Source organism: Medicago truncatula, chromosome 8 (genome assembly GCF_003473485.1).
Source record: "Medicago truncatula cultivar Jemalong A17 chromosome 8, MtrunA17r5.0-ANR, whole genome shotgun sequence".
Classification (NCBI taxonomy): Eukaryota; Viridiplantae; Streptophyta; class Magnoliopsida; order Fabales; family Fabaceae; genus Medicago; species Medicago truncatula.
This window is the reverse complement of record NC_053049.1, coordinates 14,014,956-14,027,681: the sequence shown is the minus strand read 5'-3', so window position 1 is coordinate 14,027,681 and position 12,726 is coordinate 14,014,956. Positions and strand designations below refer to the sequence as shown.

Here is a 12,726-nt window from a genome sequence, read left to right as displayed (position 1 = left end):
AGCTATTGACAATACTAAGGATTTCCATAAGAGATAATTATCTCTATCTAGCTTGACAGGAATAGTTGATGGAAGATCATTTTTGTTACTTGCACTTGCAGCGGATGCCATAATTTTATTTGGATCATTAACCTTTTAGTAATGATGCTCTGATGCCAAGATAAAATAATTTGTATTTGTATTTCTTTTGTGATGATTTGTACATAATAACACAACATATGTACATTAATACCGACTATGCTAGGATATAATTGACAGATAAATGTTATTAATGTATATGATATGCTATTGTGAGTTGACCTTAGTATAAGGAAATCTTGTGTCTAACTTGGTTGAGATTAGTCATTGATATTGGTGGATATAATCTAGATTAGTGACAAAATTAGGTGTAAGATTAATACACCAATGAGATAGTAATATCTTTATGTACTAGCTGAAAGTATTGTCAATTCTTCATTATATGCATGTGTTTTATTCATCAATTATCTTAGTTGAATTTGATGATTAGCATGTTGTGTGCTTTATATTATAATATTTTCTGCAAATTATGTGATATATGGTTACTTAATTAATATCAATGCTCAGGAGTGGCCCTGAGGGCGGGCGCGAGGGACGGCAGTGCAGTGCAGGACACCATTTTTTTAGGGGCACCAAAATTATTATTTTTACTTAATAGTTAGTATTATATAAATATATTTCTTTTTAATTCGCTTTGATTAATTCTATTGAAAATATATTTTTAAATAACTTTGGTTATAAATGAATATTTTGCAACAAAAAATGCAAGACAAAAAATATTAGAATAATTAAAAGAACATAATTTATTGTTTCGTCCAGGACACCAAAAATCTTAAGGTCGGCCCTGTCTATACTATGAAGTTGATGTGACCTACATAAATTCTATATTTGCGACTTATGTTCAATGTGGGGTGTGACTTAAGCGTGATACGTAAATTATTGTAAAATCCTTACCTTGTGAATTATGTGAAAGCACCAACATTCAAAGTTGGACCACATAATATTATGCGGTGCAACTCATTTGGGGTTGGTCTAGTAGTTAGGTTGGGATCTTGGACTGTAATCTTTTCAATATCTCATGTTCGATTCTCTCTGGTGCCAATTTTGTTGAGCAAGTTCATACCGAGCTTTGCTCTAGCTTAGAACGGAGCCCCCACAAGTGGACGGTGAGATTGGTTCCATCGGATTAATTGGTCCTTAGATCGGATACTGAGTTTTAGTGTGTCTATATATATATATATATATATATATATATATATATATATATATATATATATACGGGGAATGCTAATCACACCCACTTTGATTTTAGAAGGTGTGCATTAGCATTCTACACCCATTTGGTTTGGACAAAAATGACCCCTTTTCTCTTTTCTAAAAGTCATTAAACACTTGTCCTTTAAAGTAATTTTCATGCCTGGCCCATACCTTTGTTTTCCTCTCAACAGAAAAAACTCCACTCTCCGGTGACGCAACAAGTCCGAAATCTCCATACTCGTCGTACCGCGTTGTCAACGGAAATTCCGGCACCTATGTTGCAACCTATCTTAATGTCGGTGTGGAGGGTTCCCATTCGACGATGCCGTTCCAACGCTTGTTTGGGTGTGATGACGGTTTTTTATGACTACACCAATGGCCGACTAAGTTGCTATCGGAGATTATGCAGATCTATTTTAGGTGGATTCCATGGATTATTTCTTCATCTTCCTGGTTGCAACATACAAGCGGCCTCCATGAAAGATTTTTTGTTTTTGTTTTTGGTGGATCAGTTTTTTGTTTTTTGGAAAAGAGAGAATAAGGGTGTGGGCCGGGCATAAAAATTACTTTAAAGGACAAGTGTTTAATGACCTTTAGAAAAGAGAGAAGGGGTGTTTTTGTCCAAACCAAATGGATGTAGGATGCTAATGCACACCTTCTAAAATCAAAGTGGGTGTGTATTAGCATTCCCATATATATATTTACAAAAACATTTTGCTTAAACAGAAATAAATCTTGAAATTAAACTTGGAACTCTTTGTAATACTTTTGGAGAAAATCTTATACTTAACTTTGAACTTGGAAATTATTTACTACACAATGGAAAATTTAAAAGATACTCCATCCAGTCATATTTATAAGAGAATTTTGGGTCAACAAAAGTTGATGTATCTAGTTAAAAATTCAGTTCAAATACATTCACTTTTATTGACCTAAATTTCTCTTATAAATAGAACTGGAGGTAGTATAACATAATCATATAAATCATAGTTCTAACATCAAAATGTGACCCGAATCTAATTAACTCCTTGAACAGATAATGAGTCTCTCATATAATCCTAGTCTTATCTGAAAAGAAATAAACAACATAGGGTGAGATTGCAATCACCATTACAATGTGACAAAAAGTTAAAGTTTTACGCATAATAGAGAAATATACTTTACCTTGACTTAATTATTCTCGAGCTCTTACATTCACCATTAAGACACTGCAGTCCTCTATTAGCATGCATCGGATATTTTCGATTGCAATCATCGTCAGTAATACACTCTTTCTCTGCGATACCTTAAAATAAGAATAAAGAAATATTACTAAAAAGAGGTGAAAAATAATTGTATAATATAACCAAAAAAAAAAGAGAATGAGCTTACCCGAACCATACACAACAAGAAATAGGAATACAAAATGAATCACCATATGAAAAAACTTATGAATTCCAGTCATTTTTTTCACCTAACAAATATAAACTTCTTTTCACACTTTATATAGTAAAAAAAAAATACAATGTTTGCCTCAATTAAATAATTTTGAATAACTACGGTGTTTAAAAATATGTTTAACTAAAATTCGAATAATTAATAAATGACTCTAAAGTACATTGATGCATAATGTTTATCTCTTTAGCTCATAGTATAGACCTTCCATGAAAACATTAGTTGTAATTAGAATTTATTCTTGTTTATCAACCTTTCATTTTTATTTTATTTTTTCCTATCCTTTCATACTAGAGAGTGGAAAACCAACATTAGTTTATGTTGGTATGAGTGGAATGGAAGACCCTAATAAAGGTGGCCGATAAAATTTATGTTGTGATTAGTTATTGGTATCTAGTAGATAGTCTGCACTACTAACACAACAAAAAAACTAGAGAGAGATAGTGTAAACTGGTGATTAGTGAGTGGAATGGGAGACCCTATTAATTTTTTCTTTTTTAGATACCTTAATTTGTGCCCCAAGAGCACCGATTAACACAACTTATTTTTAAATTGGTTACTGACTTTGTTAATAATTCAAAATGGTCACTATCTTTGTCTAACCATCATCCTAACAAACATGTCATCCCCTTACTATTCAGCCCAACAACTCCATATTTTTTCCCAATTTACACGACCAATGCTTGGTCTATTATTCTTTTCATTCCATTTCCAATATCCATCAATTCCTTGGTGAGGTGGATAATATGAAAACAGACCCTTGTCTCCTACAACATTACAAACGTTCATGTTATATGGCTCAATTGCTTTGAACAATAGTTTTGCTTTTAAAAAATTATCATGTTATATAGCTCATCATAAAACCAAAAATGCAATTAGAAATCCTCAATAACACAGTCTTAAAAGCATGACAAAGGATAATTGTGTTTGATAAAATATTCAAATAATTGTGTTTGATAAAATATTCAAACAGACCATGCCCCTTCCTTGTAACATTTATCCTATCTAATTTAATTACTATTCACTCTTAATATGTTTCTTACACAAATATTTAACTATGTCAGATTACAAAGATAATTGGCAAAGTATTTTAAGAAAGGAAAAAAATTAATTGGCCAAGTATTTCTCCTACTAAAAATTTCTATCTAGCCACTATTTTAGTGACAAAATACTCTAGTGTCTTAAGCTATTAATTTTTCAAATGATCGCTAAATCATTCTCTAAATCAGCGTTTTTTTTTTTGTGGTGGTCGGGGTTCAACTCCAGACCTTGCATATGATTATGCATTGTCCATACCAACTGAGTTAAGCTCAGGAGGACAACTCTAAATCAGCGTTTAAATGAGTTGTGATCGTTTTACAAAACAATTTGAAAATGTCTAAACTACTTTACTCCTCTTTTAGGAGTATTTGATTGCATAGTAAACTCTTATCCTATATATAGTGTATGGCTATAGAAAGAGGGAAATATGCATACACAAGCATACCATTTGTATGACCGTGGAAAGAGCAAGAAACTGGAGAATTCTGTTGATCTGAATAAAGAGTATTGCATCTCAAACACTGTTTCTTTATTTGAACACTAGATGTAGTTTCTTTGCTTTGTGACTGTGTGCAGCACTTGACCTCTAAATTTCCATGAGCATGGGATGAATATGGCTTGAAGAAAATAAGGGTTGGGGATAATTTAACTTCAAAATCCATTATAATTCTTCTTGTATTAGAAATTGGGAAGGGGGCACCAACAAAAGTTCTTATGAGAGAAAGATGATAATGTTGGATTCTTGTCAATTGAACTAGAAAGTGACATCACAAAAGATAAGTGTTCAAAAGTTAGAGCATAAATCTTGGTCACTAAATACTCAATTTGATTTATATAAAAAAAACATTATAATTTATTATAAAAAATATAAAGGAAAAAACGGAAGCAAAACTAATAATATTTATTTTTAAATTAGTATATAGTTTTACATCTATACTATATATACTATATATAAAGAACAAAAAATTTGTCTCTCCTTCTCAAACTTTAGTCGTCGGCCCTTTCTTCTTCTTGTCTAACGAAGAGGGGTGATTTAGGATCAATTTTGACCTAAAATCATCCCTCCGAGTTGTTTTTCTTTCTATCCTAATTTCCACATATTTTCAGTTTTCTTTCGTTTATTTTGGTGATTTTGTCGTCTCCTCTATTTGTTTTGATTTCCCGTCTTTGTGCAGTGTGTTTTTTATTTTCCGTCTTAGTGCGGTGTTTATTAGATTCAGATTGAAAGATTAACTTTGAGCAAGTGCAGATCCGATCAACGACTTTGGCATCTTCAATGTTGCAGATCCGGAGAAATGAGTATTCCTGAGACTTGAATATAGTCGTATTTTTAAGCATATATACTTTGTTGTTTTATGCTATTAACATGGATGTTGTGAGTTTGTTCGCAAATTCATCCTTTTTGTTTTTAGCGACTTTGGATATGTATTGTATCGATGTACTCTATCAATTTAAATGAATGAATATCGTCTATTTTTATATATATAAAAAAAAAAAACATATTTTGTCTCTCTTGACCTAATTTTTTTCTCTTTCCAAAATTATTCTAAACTTTCAGTACAAATAACATATATAACAAGTATATAAGAGTAAATTCAAATCTTAAAATAAAAGTGTAACAAACACAACACAATATGAGTGTGTGTGTGTGTGTGTGTATATATATATATATATATATATATTCAGTTTTTTTTTCTTTTATCCTTTAAAAAGTGTAATAAAATAGATGAGTATATATATACTTACCATATTATTACCCCAATTATACCCTTTAAACATCTTTTTCTATCACAAAGTTTGTTTTTGGTGTTATTAAAAAAATATTAGATTATATTTTTTGTTATATTGTTGATGTCACTTAAATAGATAATCATGGTTAGTTTGATTTATTATAACTTGAAAGCAAAAAACATTTATATTTTTACTTTTAATCAAAATTAAAATTTCATAAAAAAATATCATTCATAGTTTCCATGACATTGTTATTTTGGTGGTGGCCGAGGTTCGAACCTCGGAACTTGCATATGTTATGCATTGTCCCTACCAACTGAGCTAAACTCACGAGGACAATTTCAATGACATCTATACTATATACAAAGAGAATACATGATTTTGGGCTAACTTTTTTATCTTTTAAATAATATAATTTAAATATTTAATTAAGAAAAGTTAATTAAATTTTATTATCGTAGGAGCAATTCCACAATAGGAACAATATAAAAGTTCGTTGAATATTGTATGGGTGGGACTAGCATTTGCCAAATTGAGGGATTTGTTTTTTATTGGTAAAATATGTTTTTTTATCGTTATAAATATACCAATTTTTTATTTTAGTTTCTATTAAATTTTCCTTCGACTTTTAGTCTTTATAAAATTTTCAATCACCACTTTTTATCCATATTTTTAAGTCAATTCATGTGTAGCATTTGTATTTTTCAACAAAACATGAATTAAATATGAATTTTTAATCGTCAAAAATAAAAATTCTATTTTTTTTGGAGATATTCTTATAATATTATAAATTTCTTTGCAAATTTTTATTAAAAATGGTTGAATTGCGGGATTATTAAAATAAACTTTCACTGATTCACAGAGTTGTGTTCTACTTTCTTAAATCCAAACATAAGGCAAGTTATAAACTAATAATTTTTTGATTTAATCTCCTAAAATGGCTTCTACTTCATCATCTTCGCAACAAGCTGCTATGGTATTATGAGCTTGAGAGAATAAGATTTAAAGTAGATTATAGAGCAAATGGTAGACTTCAACTCCTTGGAAGTAAATGGATATCGTAAGAAGGAACTTTTCGATCATCGAGGGTGGATTCCCTTCTTTGAGATGCTACATGAACCGTCTTACCCAAATCTTGGAAAGGATTTTTGGGTATAATTATAATCTTACCTCCTTTCAAAAAAATTATAAACTTACATGTAAGTTACAATTGTTTTAGAAAACAAAACATATGGGAAATCATTTATGTTATAATGAGTGTTAAATTAATCAAATAAGGTTATTACTCACTATTAATAAACATTTGTGATTACTAGTAGAAATTAATTTTGTATTGTAGTAGAAAAAATGTTTTTCTTAAAAATTTATTAATTAATTTGGTAATATAAGTACTACGAACTGACGCGAACCAAAGCTCTATATTCCATATGTACCGAATTCTTCTTATGTCGCGTATCGCAAACACGAACCCGTACTGCGTAAGATAGCGAACTGCGAATTATGTGACTATGCCTAGAACAACTCAAAGCTTTAGGATTTGAATCTGTAAAAGCTAATAGAGAAGTAGTAAGTACTAGTCAGAAAGGTTCTCCGTCAACTGGATATGGTACGGCTCAAAAGAAACTCTACAAGGCAAATTGAAGCTCCAAAGGAACATTTGGTTGACAATTTACTAGACTTCAAGGCCTTGCCCCCATTCTTTAATTTGCCAACTCATAAAATTTGGTGTTTATTCTATAAGGTTTGTTATCATTAAAACATGAGTAAATTACACTCTCATTTGTTAAAAGATGTTTGAATTACACTCTCGTCCCCTCTTATATTAAAATATGCACTCCTCCCTTATAAGATGCTTGAATTACAACCCCCTCCTTTAATAATTAAAAAATGCTCTACACTTTAATCTATTTAACATAAATAAATATTTTTATGATATATTTTAATTTTGAACCAACATTTAAAAAAAAAACCATTTCTTTATAATTTAAATATCAATGATAATTAAATTTTAATATTTTTCTATTGATTTTATAATTTAGAGAATAAAATTAACTTTTAAATAACCCTAATTTAATGTCTTTAGTCATTTTTTACATATTTTAATTTTATTTTGGGTTGTTTCATTTTATAATAAGGTTTAAAAATATGTATTCAAATTTTTTATTATATTAAAATAGACCCATAATACAATTTTTTTCGAAGTGTGTTAGATTATTATTATTTTTGCTAAATTATTAGAAATAACAAAATATTGAGGGAGTAAAGTGTAGATTTTATTATAAGAGGAGAGGGGAATGTAGTTCAAGTTTCTCTTAGAGGAGGGGGGTGAAAAGTTTTCTAATATGTTTTGAGTAAGAGGGGAGGGGATTGTATATTTTAACATAAGAGTGGAGTGTAATACAAGCATCTTAGAGGGGAGGGGAGTGTAATTTATTCTTAAAACATTCATCAACATAGGGTTTTAAGAAGAACCTCTATTTACTTTTGTTGGATAATTATTTAATTTAATATCATTTTATTTTAGTTTATTTTTTGTTTGCTATTAAGTTTTGATACTTAGGTTGTGACAGGGCTTAACATTGTTTGGACGAGATGACAATCCATGTGAATGTGATACTCTACTTATCTATTTATTATTTGGTACACTTGCCTAATCTGACCATCATAAAGCATCGATTTTGTCTTTGTGTTGCATTGAATGAAGGGTTAATAGTGCTTTACCCCCCTGTAATATATGTCATTTTCGGTTTTTCACCCTGTAAAATTTTTTGTTTAATTTTCGTCCTTGTAATTTGAAGATTTTTTGGTTTTAGACCTTCATGGAAAATTTCGCCCCTTGTAATTTGAGAAAATTTCAGTTTATGCCCAAAAAATTTGAGCAAATTTTGGTTTACCCCCCTGTTAATTTGAGTGAATTTTGGTTTAGCCCCCTGACATATCGTCGATTTTTTACTGTCAAAATTCATGAAGGTCCAAAACCAAAAATCTTTAAATTACAAGGACGAAAACCAAACAAAATTTTTTACAGGGTGGAAAACCGAAAATGACCTATATTACAGGGGGTAAAACACTATTAACCCTTGAATGAACATAATAGCTTTTATCCCTCCTTTTGTTGGCAATAATTTTTTCTATCTATTATTTAACGAATGAGTTTCCTTGCTCTTCTCTATGTCAGGACGTATTTTTTTTGTTCACCAACATCCAAGAACCATATTTAGTTTTTCCATACTCCCCTAATTTCCACTTGTTGGTAAGGTCTCAAACCTTTGTCGCCACTTGATGTTCCTTCATGCCTTCAACACCATGTTGCTCTTGTATGATTAAGGTTTTGGCATCCACACATGCATCAAACTTATGGACTTATTTCTCTCAAGAAAAACACACTAAGAGTAGATCCTTATACTCAAAAGGTAAGAACTTTTTCCTAAACAAAATTAATGGGGTAAGTTTTTGAGACAAACCAAATTCAACACAGATTCTTGAAAATTGTGATTGTGAGTGAATATAATATTTGAGATATCCACCATAAACATGGTGCCCAAAGTATTCCTTACTTTTCCAAGTAAAAAAAGAAAAAGAAAAAATAGGCATAAGTATTAATTTTTTTTTTATGGGACACGTAATTGGAGATGAGAATATTTTTATTAATTTAAACAACACTAATGATCATTTTACAATTGTTTTCAACAAAATTTGAACTTAGGAAAATTTATTAAACATGTTACTTAGGCATACATAAATCTTGAAATTAAACTTTGAACTATTTGTAATACTTTTGAAGAAAAGCTCATACTTAACTTTGAACTTGAAATTAAACTTAGAATTTGTAATACTTTAAAAAATACAACATAATCATACCGATCATAGTTCTAACATTAAAATGTGATCCGACTTTGAATATCTCATTGAACGATTAATGAGCATTTCATATACTCATTGAACGACTCTTCAGTCTTATCTGAAAAGAAATAAACAACATGGATGAGACTACATCTTTAATGATTTTTCAAAAGAAGGGTAACAACTTAATATTTGCCTTTGGCAATAAATCATTCAAAACCTGATTTTATTCAAACAATACCTTCTTTATATTAAAACAATATCCTCTTTCTATTAATTCTATTCTCATTGCATAGATACTCAAACGTGAGAAATATAGATTAAAGTGACAAGTGTTGTCTTAAAGAAGGTGACATATTTCTTTGTCACGTGACATGTCAATGTAACTTCTACCTCTTTGGTAAGAATTGAAGAATGATAACTCTTGTAAGTGGTTGTACCCACTTACCTTCTTTGTCATATTTCTTTGTACCTCTTCATTTGTTTATCGTTTCATCTTATTTTATTTTTTCCTTCTTTTATTTAGTTAATCTTTGATTGCAATTGTTGGCCCCTTTGAATGTAAACGTATTTTCTCAATCTCCAAGAGCTTTTTAATCATTTTAATTAATCCAATAATCTTGAACTTTAATCTGTTCTATGTTTTCAATCTGTTCTATGTTTTCTCAATCTCCGCATGTTTTCAGGGAAAATTGGCAAAGATTTAAAATAGTTCCAGAAGTGTGAAATTGAGATTGAGAAACGGGTTTCTTTGCCTTACAACAATTACTTTGCAATATAGTTCCACATAGTTCTACTTTGCAATATACATTATATCTCTCTCTCCCCCATTCTTCCTCTCTCTTCTCTAATTCTCAAACCCTAGTCGTCACCCTTTTTTTTCTACTTCTTTTCTTTTCAGAGGGGTGATTTAGAGTCAATTTTGATCTAAAAATCATTCATCCCAATTGTTTTTCATTCTATCCTAATTAAATAAGTGATTTCACATATTTTCTATTTTTTTTCGTTTGTTTTTGTGATTTCGACAATTTGTTTTGATTTCCCGTCTTTGTGCGGTGTATTTTTGATTTCCCGTGTCTTAGTGTGGTGTTTATTTGATTCAAGTTGAAAGATTAGCTTTGAGCAAGTGCAGATCTGATCAATTACAATGACTTTGGCATCGTCAACGTTGCAGATCCGGAGATATGAATATAGTCATGTTTGTAGGCATAGGTACTGCCGTTTTATGCTATTAACATGGATGTTGTGAGTTTGTTCACATATTCATCTTTTTTGTTTTTAACAAATTTAAATTTGTATTGTATCGATATACTCTATCAATTTAAATGAATGAATATCGTTTATTTTTGTCAAAAAATTAAACAACTAACATAGTTCGACATAGATCCTTGCAATATATATTTCACTCTCACGTAAGAAACCCTTTTCATACCCCTATATATATTTGCCATTAAAATATATATTTTTTTAATATGTTACTAAGGCTATCAAAGTAATTGCAAGGATCTAAATATTACATGAAATTAGTGTAAGATAATTATAACAATGAGACAAAAAGTTAAAGTTTTAGGCATAATAGAGAAATATATTTTACCTTCTGCGGGCTGTGGTTGTATGACAAATACCCTGAATACACCGTAATCTTCTATTAATATACATTGGATATAGTACATTGCAATCAGTGTCAGATATACACTCTGTGGTAATGTAAAATAATAATAAAGAGATATTACTATTGACCAAAAAAAAAAAGAGAGATATTACTAAAAAGAGGTGAAAAATTGTGTAAGATAACAACAAAAAAACGAGTATGAGCTTACCTGAACCATACTTTCTAACAATAAACAGGAAAAAAACATGGATCAGCATATAAAAAAATTTACGAATTTCAGTCATTTTTTCTCCTTTGCATGTAACAAATATAAGCTTATTTTATCACCTTATATAGTAAAAAAAATACAATGTTTGCCTCAATCAAATAATTTTGAATAATTATGGTGTTTAAAAATATGTTTGATTAAAATTAGAATAATTAATAAATGACTCTAAATTACATTGATGCATAATGTTTATCTCTTTAGCTCATAGAATAGACCTTCGATGAAAACATTAATTGTAATTATAATTTATTCTTGCTTATCAACCTTTCATACTAGAGAGTGGAAAACCAACATTAGTTTATGTTGGTATGTGTGGAATGGGAGACCCTAATAAAGGTGTCAGATAAGATTTTATGGTTGCGATTAGGGCCGTTCTACGGGGAGTGCAAGGAGCTCAACCGAACCTAGCCTCTCAAAGTGATGGGCCTAAAGAAAAAAATTATTGTTCAATATCTTCACCCCCACTCAAAAAAAAAGAAAAATAAATATGTTTCATGTTTTAATTTTTAAGTAAAAACCCATGTTCCATATGTTTCTATTTCTAAGTTAAAAAACACGTCCTTAATAAAAATAATTGCTAATTTTGATTTTAGTATCATTATACGAGTGTTATTTTCAACATAAATAGAAGATTAATTTTTTTTTTAAAAATTGTGCGTTTTTTTATTAGGAAGCTATTATGAGAGTCGAACCTACAGTTTCATAGGAACGGTCCTGAGCCCTGGTTACGATTAGTCATTGATATCTAGTGGATAGTCTGCACTAGTAACACAACAAAGAAAATTTTGTGTAGGATTTAGACACCAATGATATGATAATATCTTTTATGCATTAATTGAAAGTATTGTCAACCCTTTCTCATATACATGTTTTTATTCTTTAGTTATCTTAATTGTCTTTGATGATTAGGGTGTTGTGCGATTTATATTAGATAGACTATTTTCTATAAATTGATACTACCTCCGTCCTTAATTATAAGACCCTTTTGAGAGAAAAAATTTGTCCCTTTTTATAAGACCTCTTTGTTATTTCCAACTACATTAATTCTTTACATACATGCCCCTATTTATTATACATCTTTTTCTTCCATCAACAATAAATAGCATATGGAAAACATAAATCACTCTTTCTCTTAAGGATAAAATTGTAAAAACAATAGTGATTACAAACAACTTTAATATAAATATCTGCTTTCTTAATTCTCGTAATTTTAACAAAAGTGTCTTATAATTAAGGACGGATGTAATACTAAATTATCTTTGTTTTGTTTGTGAATTATGTTCAATATGCGGTGTCAATTGACTTAAATGTGATACATAAATTATCATAAAATCCTTACCATATGTGAATTAGCACAAAAATTTAAGGTTGGACCACATAATATCATGTGGTGCAATAGACATATATTTATGTAATGGAACCGTGTGATAATCACATAGCGAACTATTCTTTCGCCTTTTACTAAAGACGTATATTTATGTATGACCTGACGATATGAGCACGTGATGGGTGTTCCCATAGA

At 29.8% G+C, this 12,726-nt stretch overlaps 1 protein-coding gene and 1 long non-coding RNA gene across 5 annotated transcripts; both read right to left on the bottom strand.

The window, feature by feature from the left end:
* Nucleotides 1-2,041: 2,041 nt before the first annotated feature.
* Nucleotides 2,042-4,584, bottom strand: LOC11445149 (uncharacterized). 3 transcript variants are annotated; one of them, XR_003007676.2, is made up of 5 exons: nt 4,196-4,544; nt 3,215-3,476; nt 2,647-2,728; nt 2,440-2,560; nt 2,042-2,343 (listed from the first exon to the last, which is right to left on the bottom strand). XR_003007676.2 is itself a non-coding variant. In XM_003627664.4 (3 exons), exons 1-3 carry the CDS (start codon nt 4,410-4,412, stop codon nt 2,340-2,342), a joined length of 342 nt encoding a protein of 113 aa, XP_003627712.4. In that variant the 5' UTR covers nt 4,413-4,543; the 3' UTR covers nt 2,042-2,339. The 3 variants fall into 3 exon arrangements, 2 of the variants coding, with proteins under 2 accessions (XP_003627712.4, XP_039684556.1); XM_003627664.4 differs by lacking the exons at nt 2,647-2,728; nt 3,215-3,476 and having other exon boundaries at nt 4,196-4,543; XM_039828622.1 differs by lacking the exons at nt 2,042-2,343; nt 2,440-2,560; nt 2,647-2,728 and having other exon boundaries at nt 3,213-3,476; nt 4,196-4,584.
* A 3,373-nt stretch (nt 4,585-7,957) lies between these two features.
* Nucleotides 7,958-11,300, bottom strand: LOC120575753 (uncharacterized). Of its 2 annotated transcripts, XR_003007677.2 has the most exons (4): nt 11,145-11,300; nt 10,919-11,021; nt 9,343-9,442; nt 7,958-8,908 (listed from the first exon to the last, which is right to left on the bottom strand). It is a non-coding gene; the product is annotated as an uncharacterized lncRNA (long non-coding RNA). The 2 variants fall into 2 exon arrangements; XR_005643451.1 differs by lacking the exon at nt 7,958-8,908 and having other exon boundaries at nt 9,108-9,442.
* Nucleotides 11,301-12,726: the final 1,426 nt, after the last annotated feature.

What these genes read in the sequence shown, in the direction of transcription:
- LOC11445149 (XM_039828622.1), bottom strand. Translation starts at nt 4,412, where the DNA reads ATGGATTTTGAAGTTAAATTATCCCCAACCCTTATTTTCTTCAAGCCA. An exon ending in TTTCCACGGTCATACAAATG is followed by an intron (nt 3,477 to 4,195) that starts GTATGCTTGTGT and finishes GTAATGTTGTAG; the next exon opens with GAGACAAGGGTCTGTTTTCA.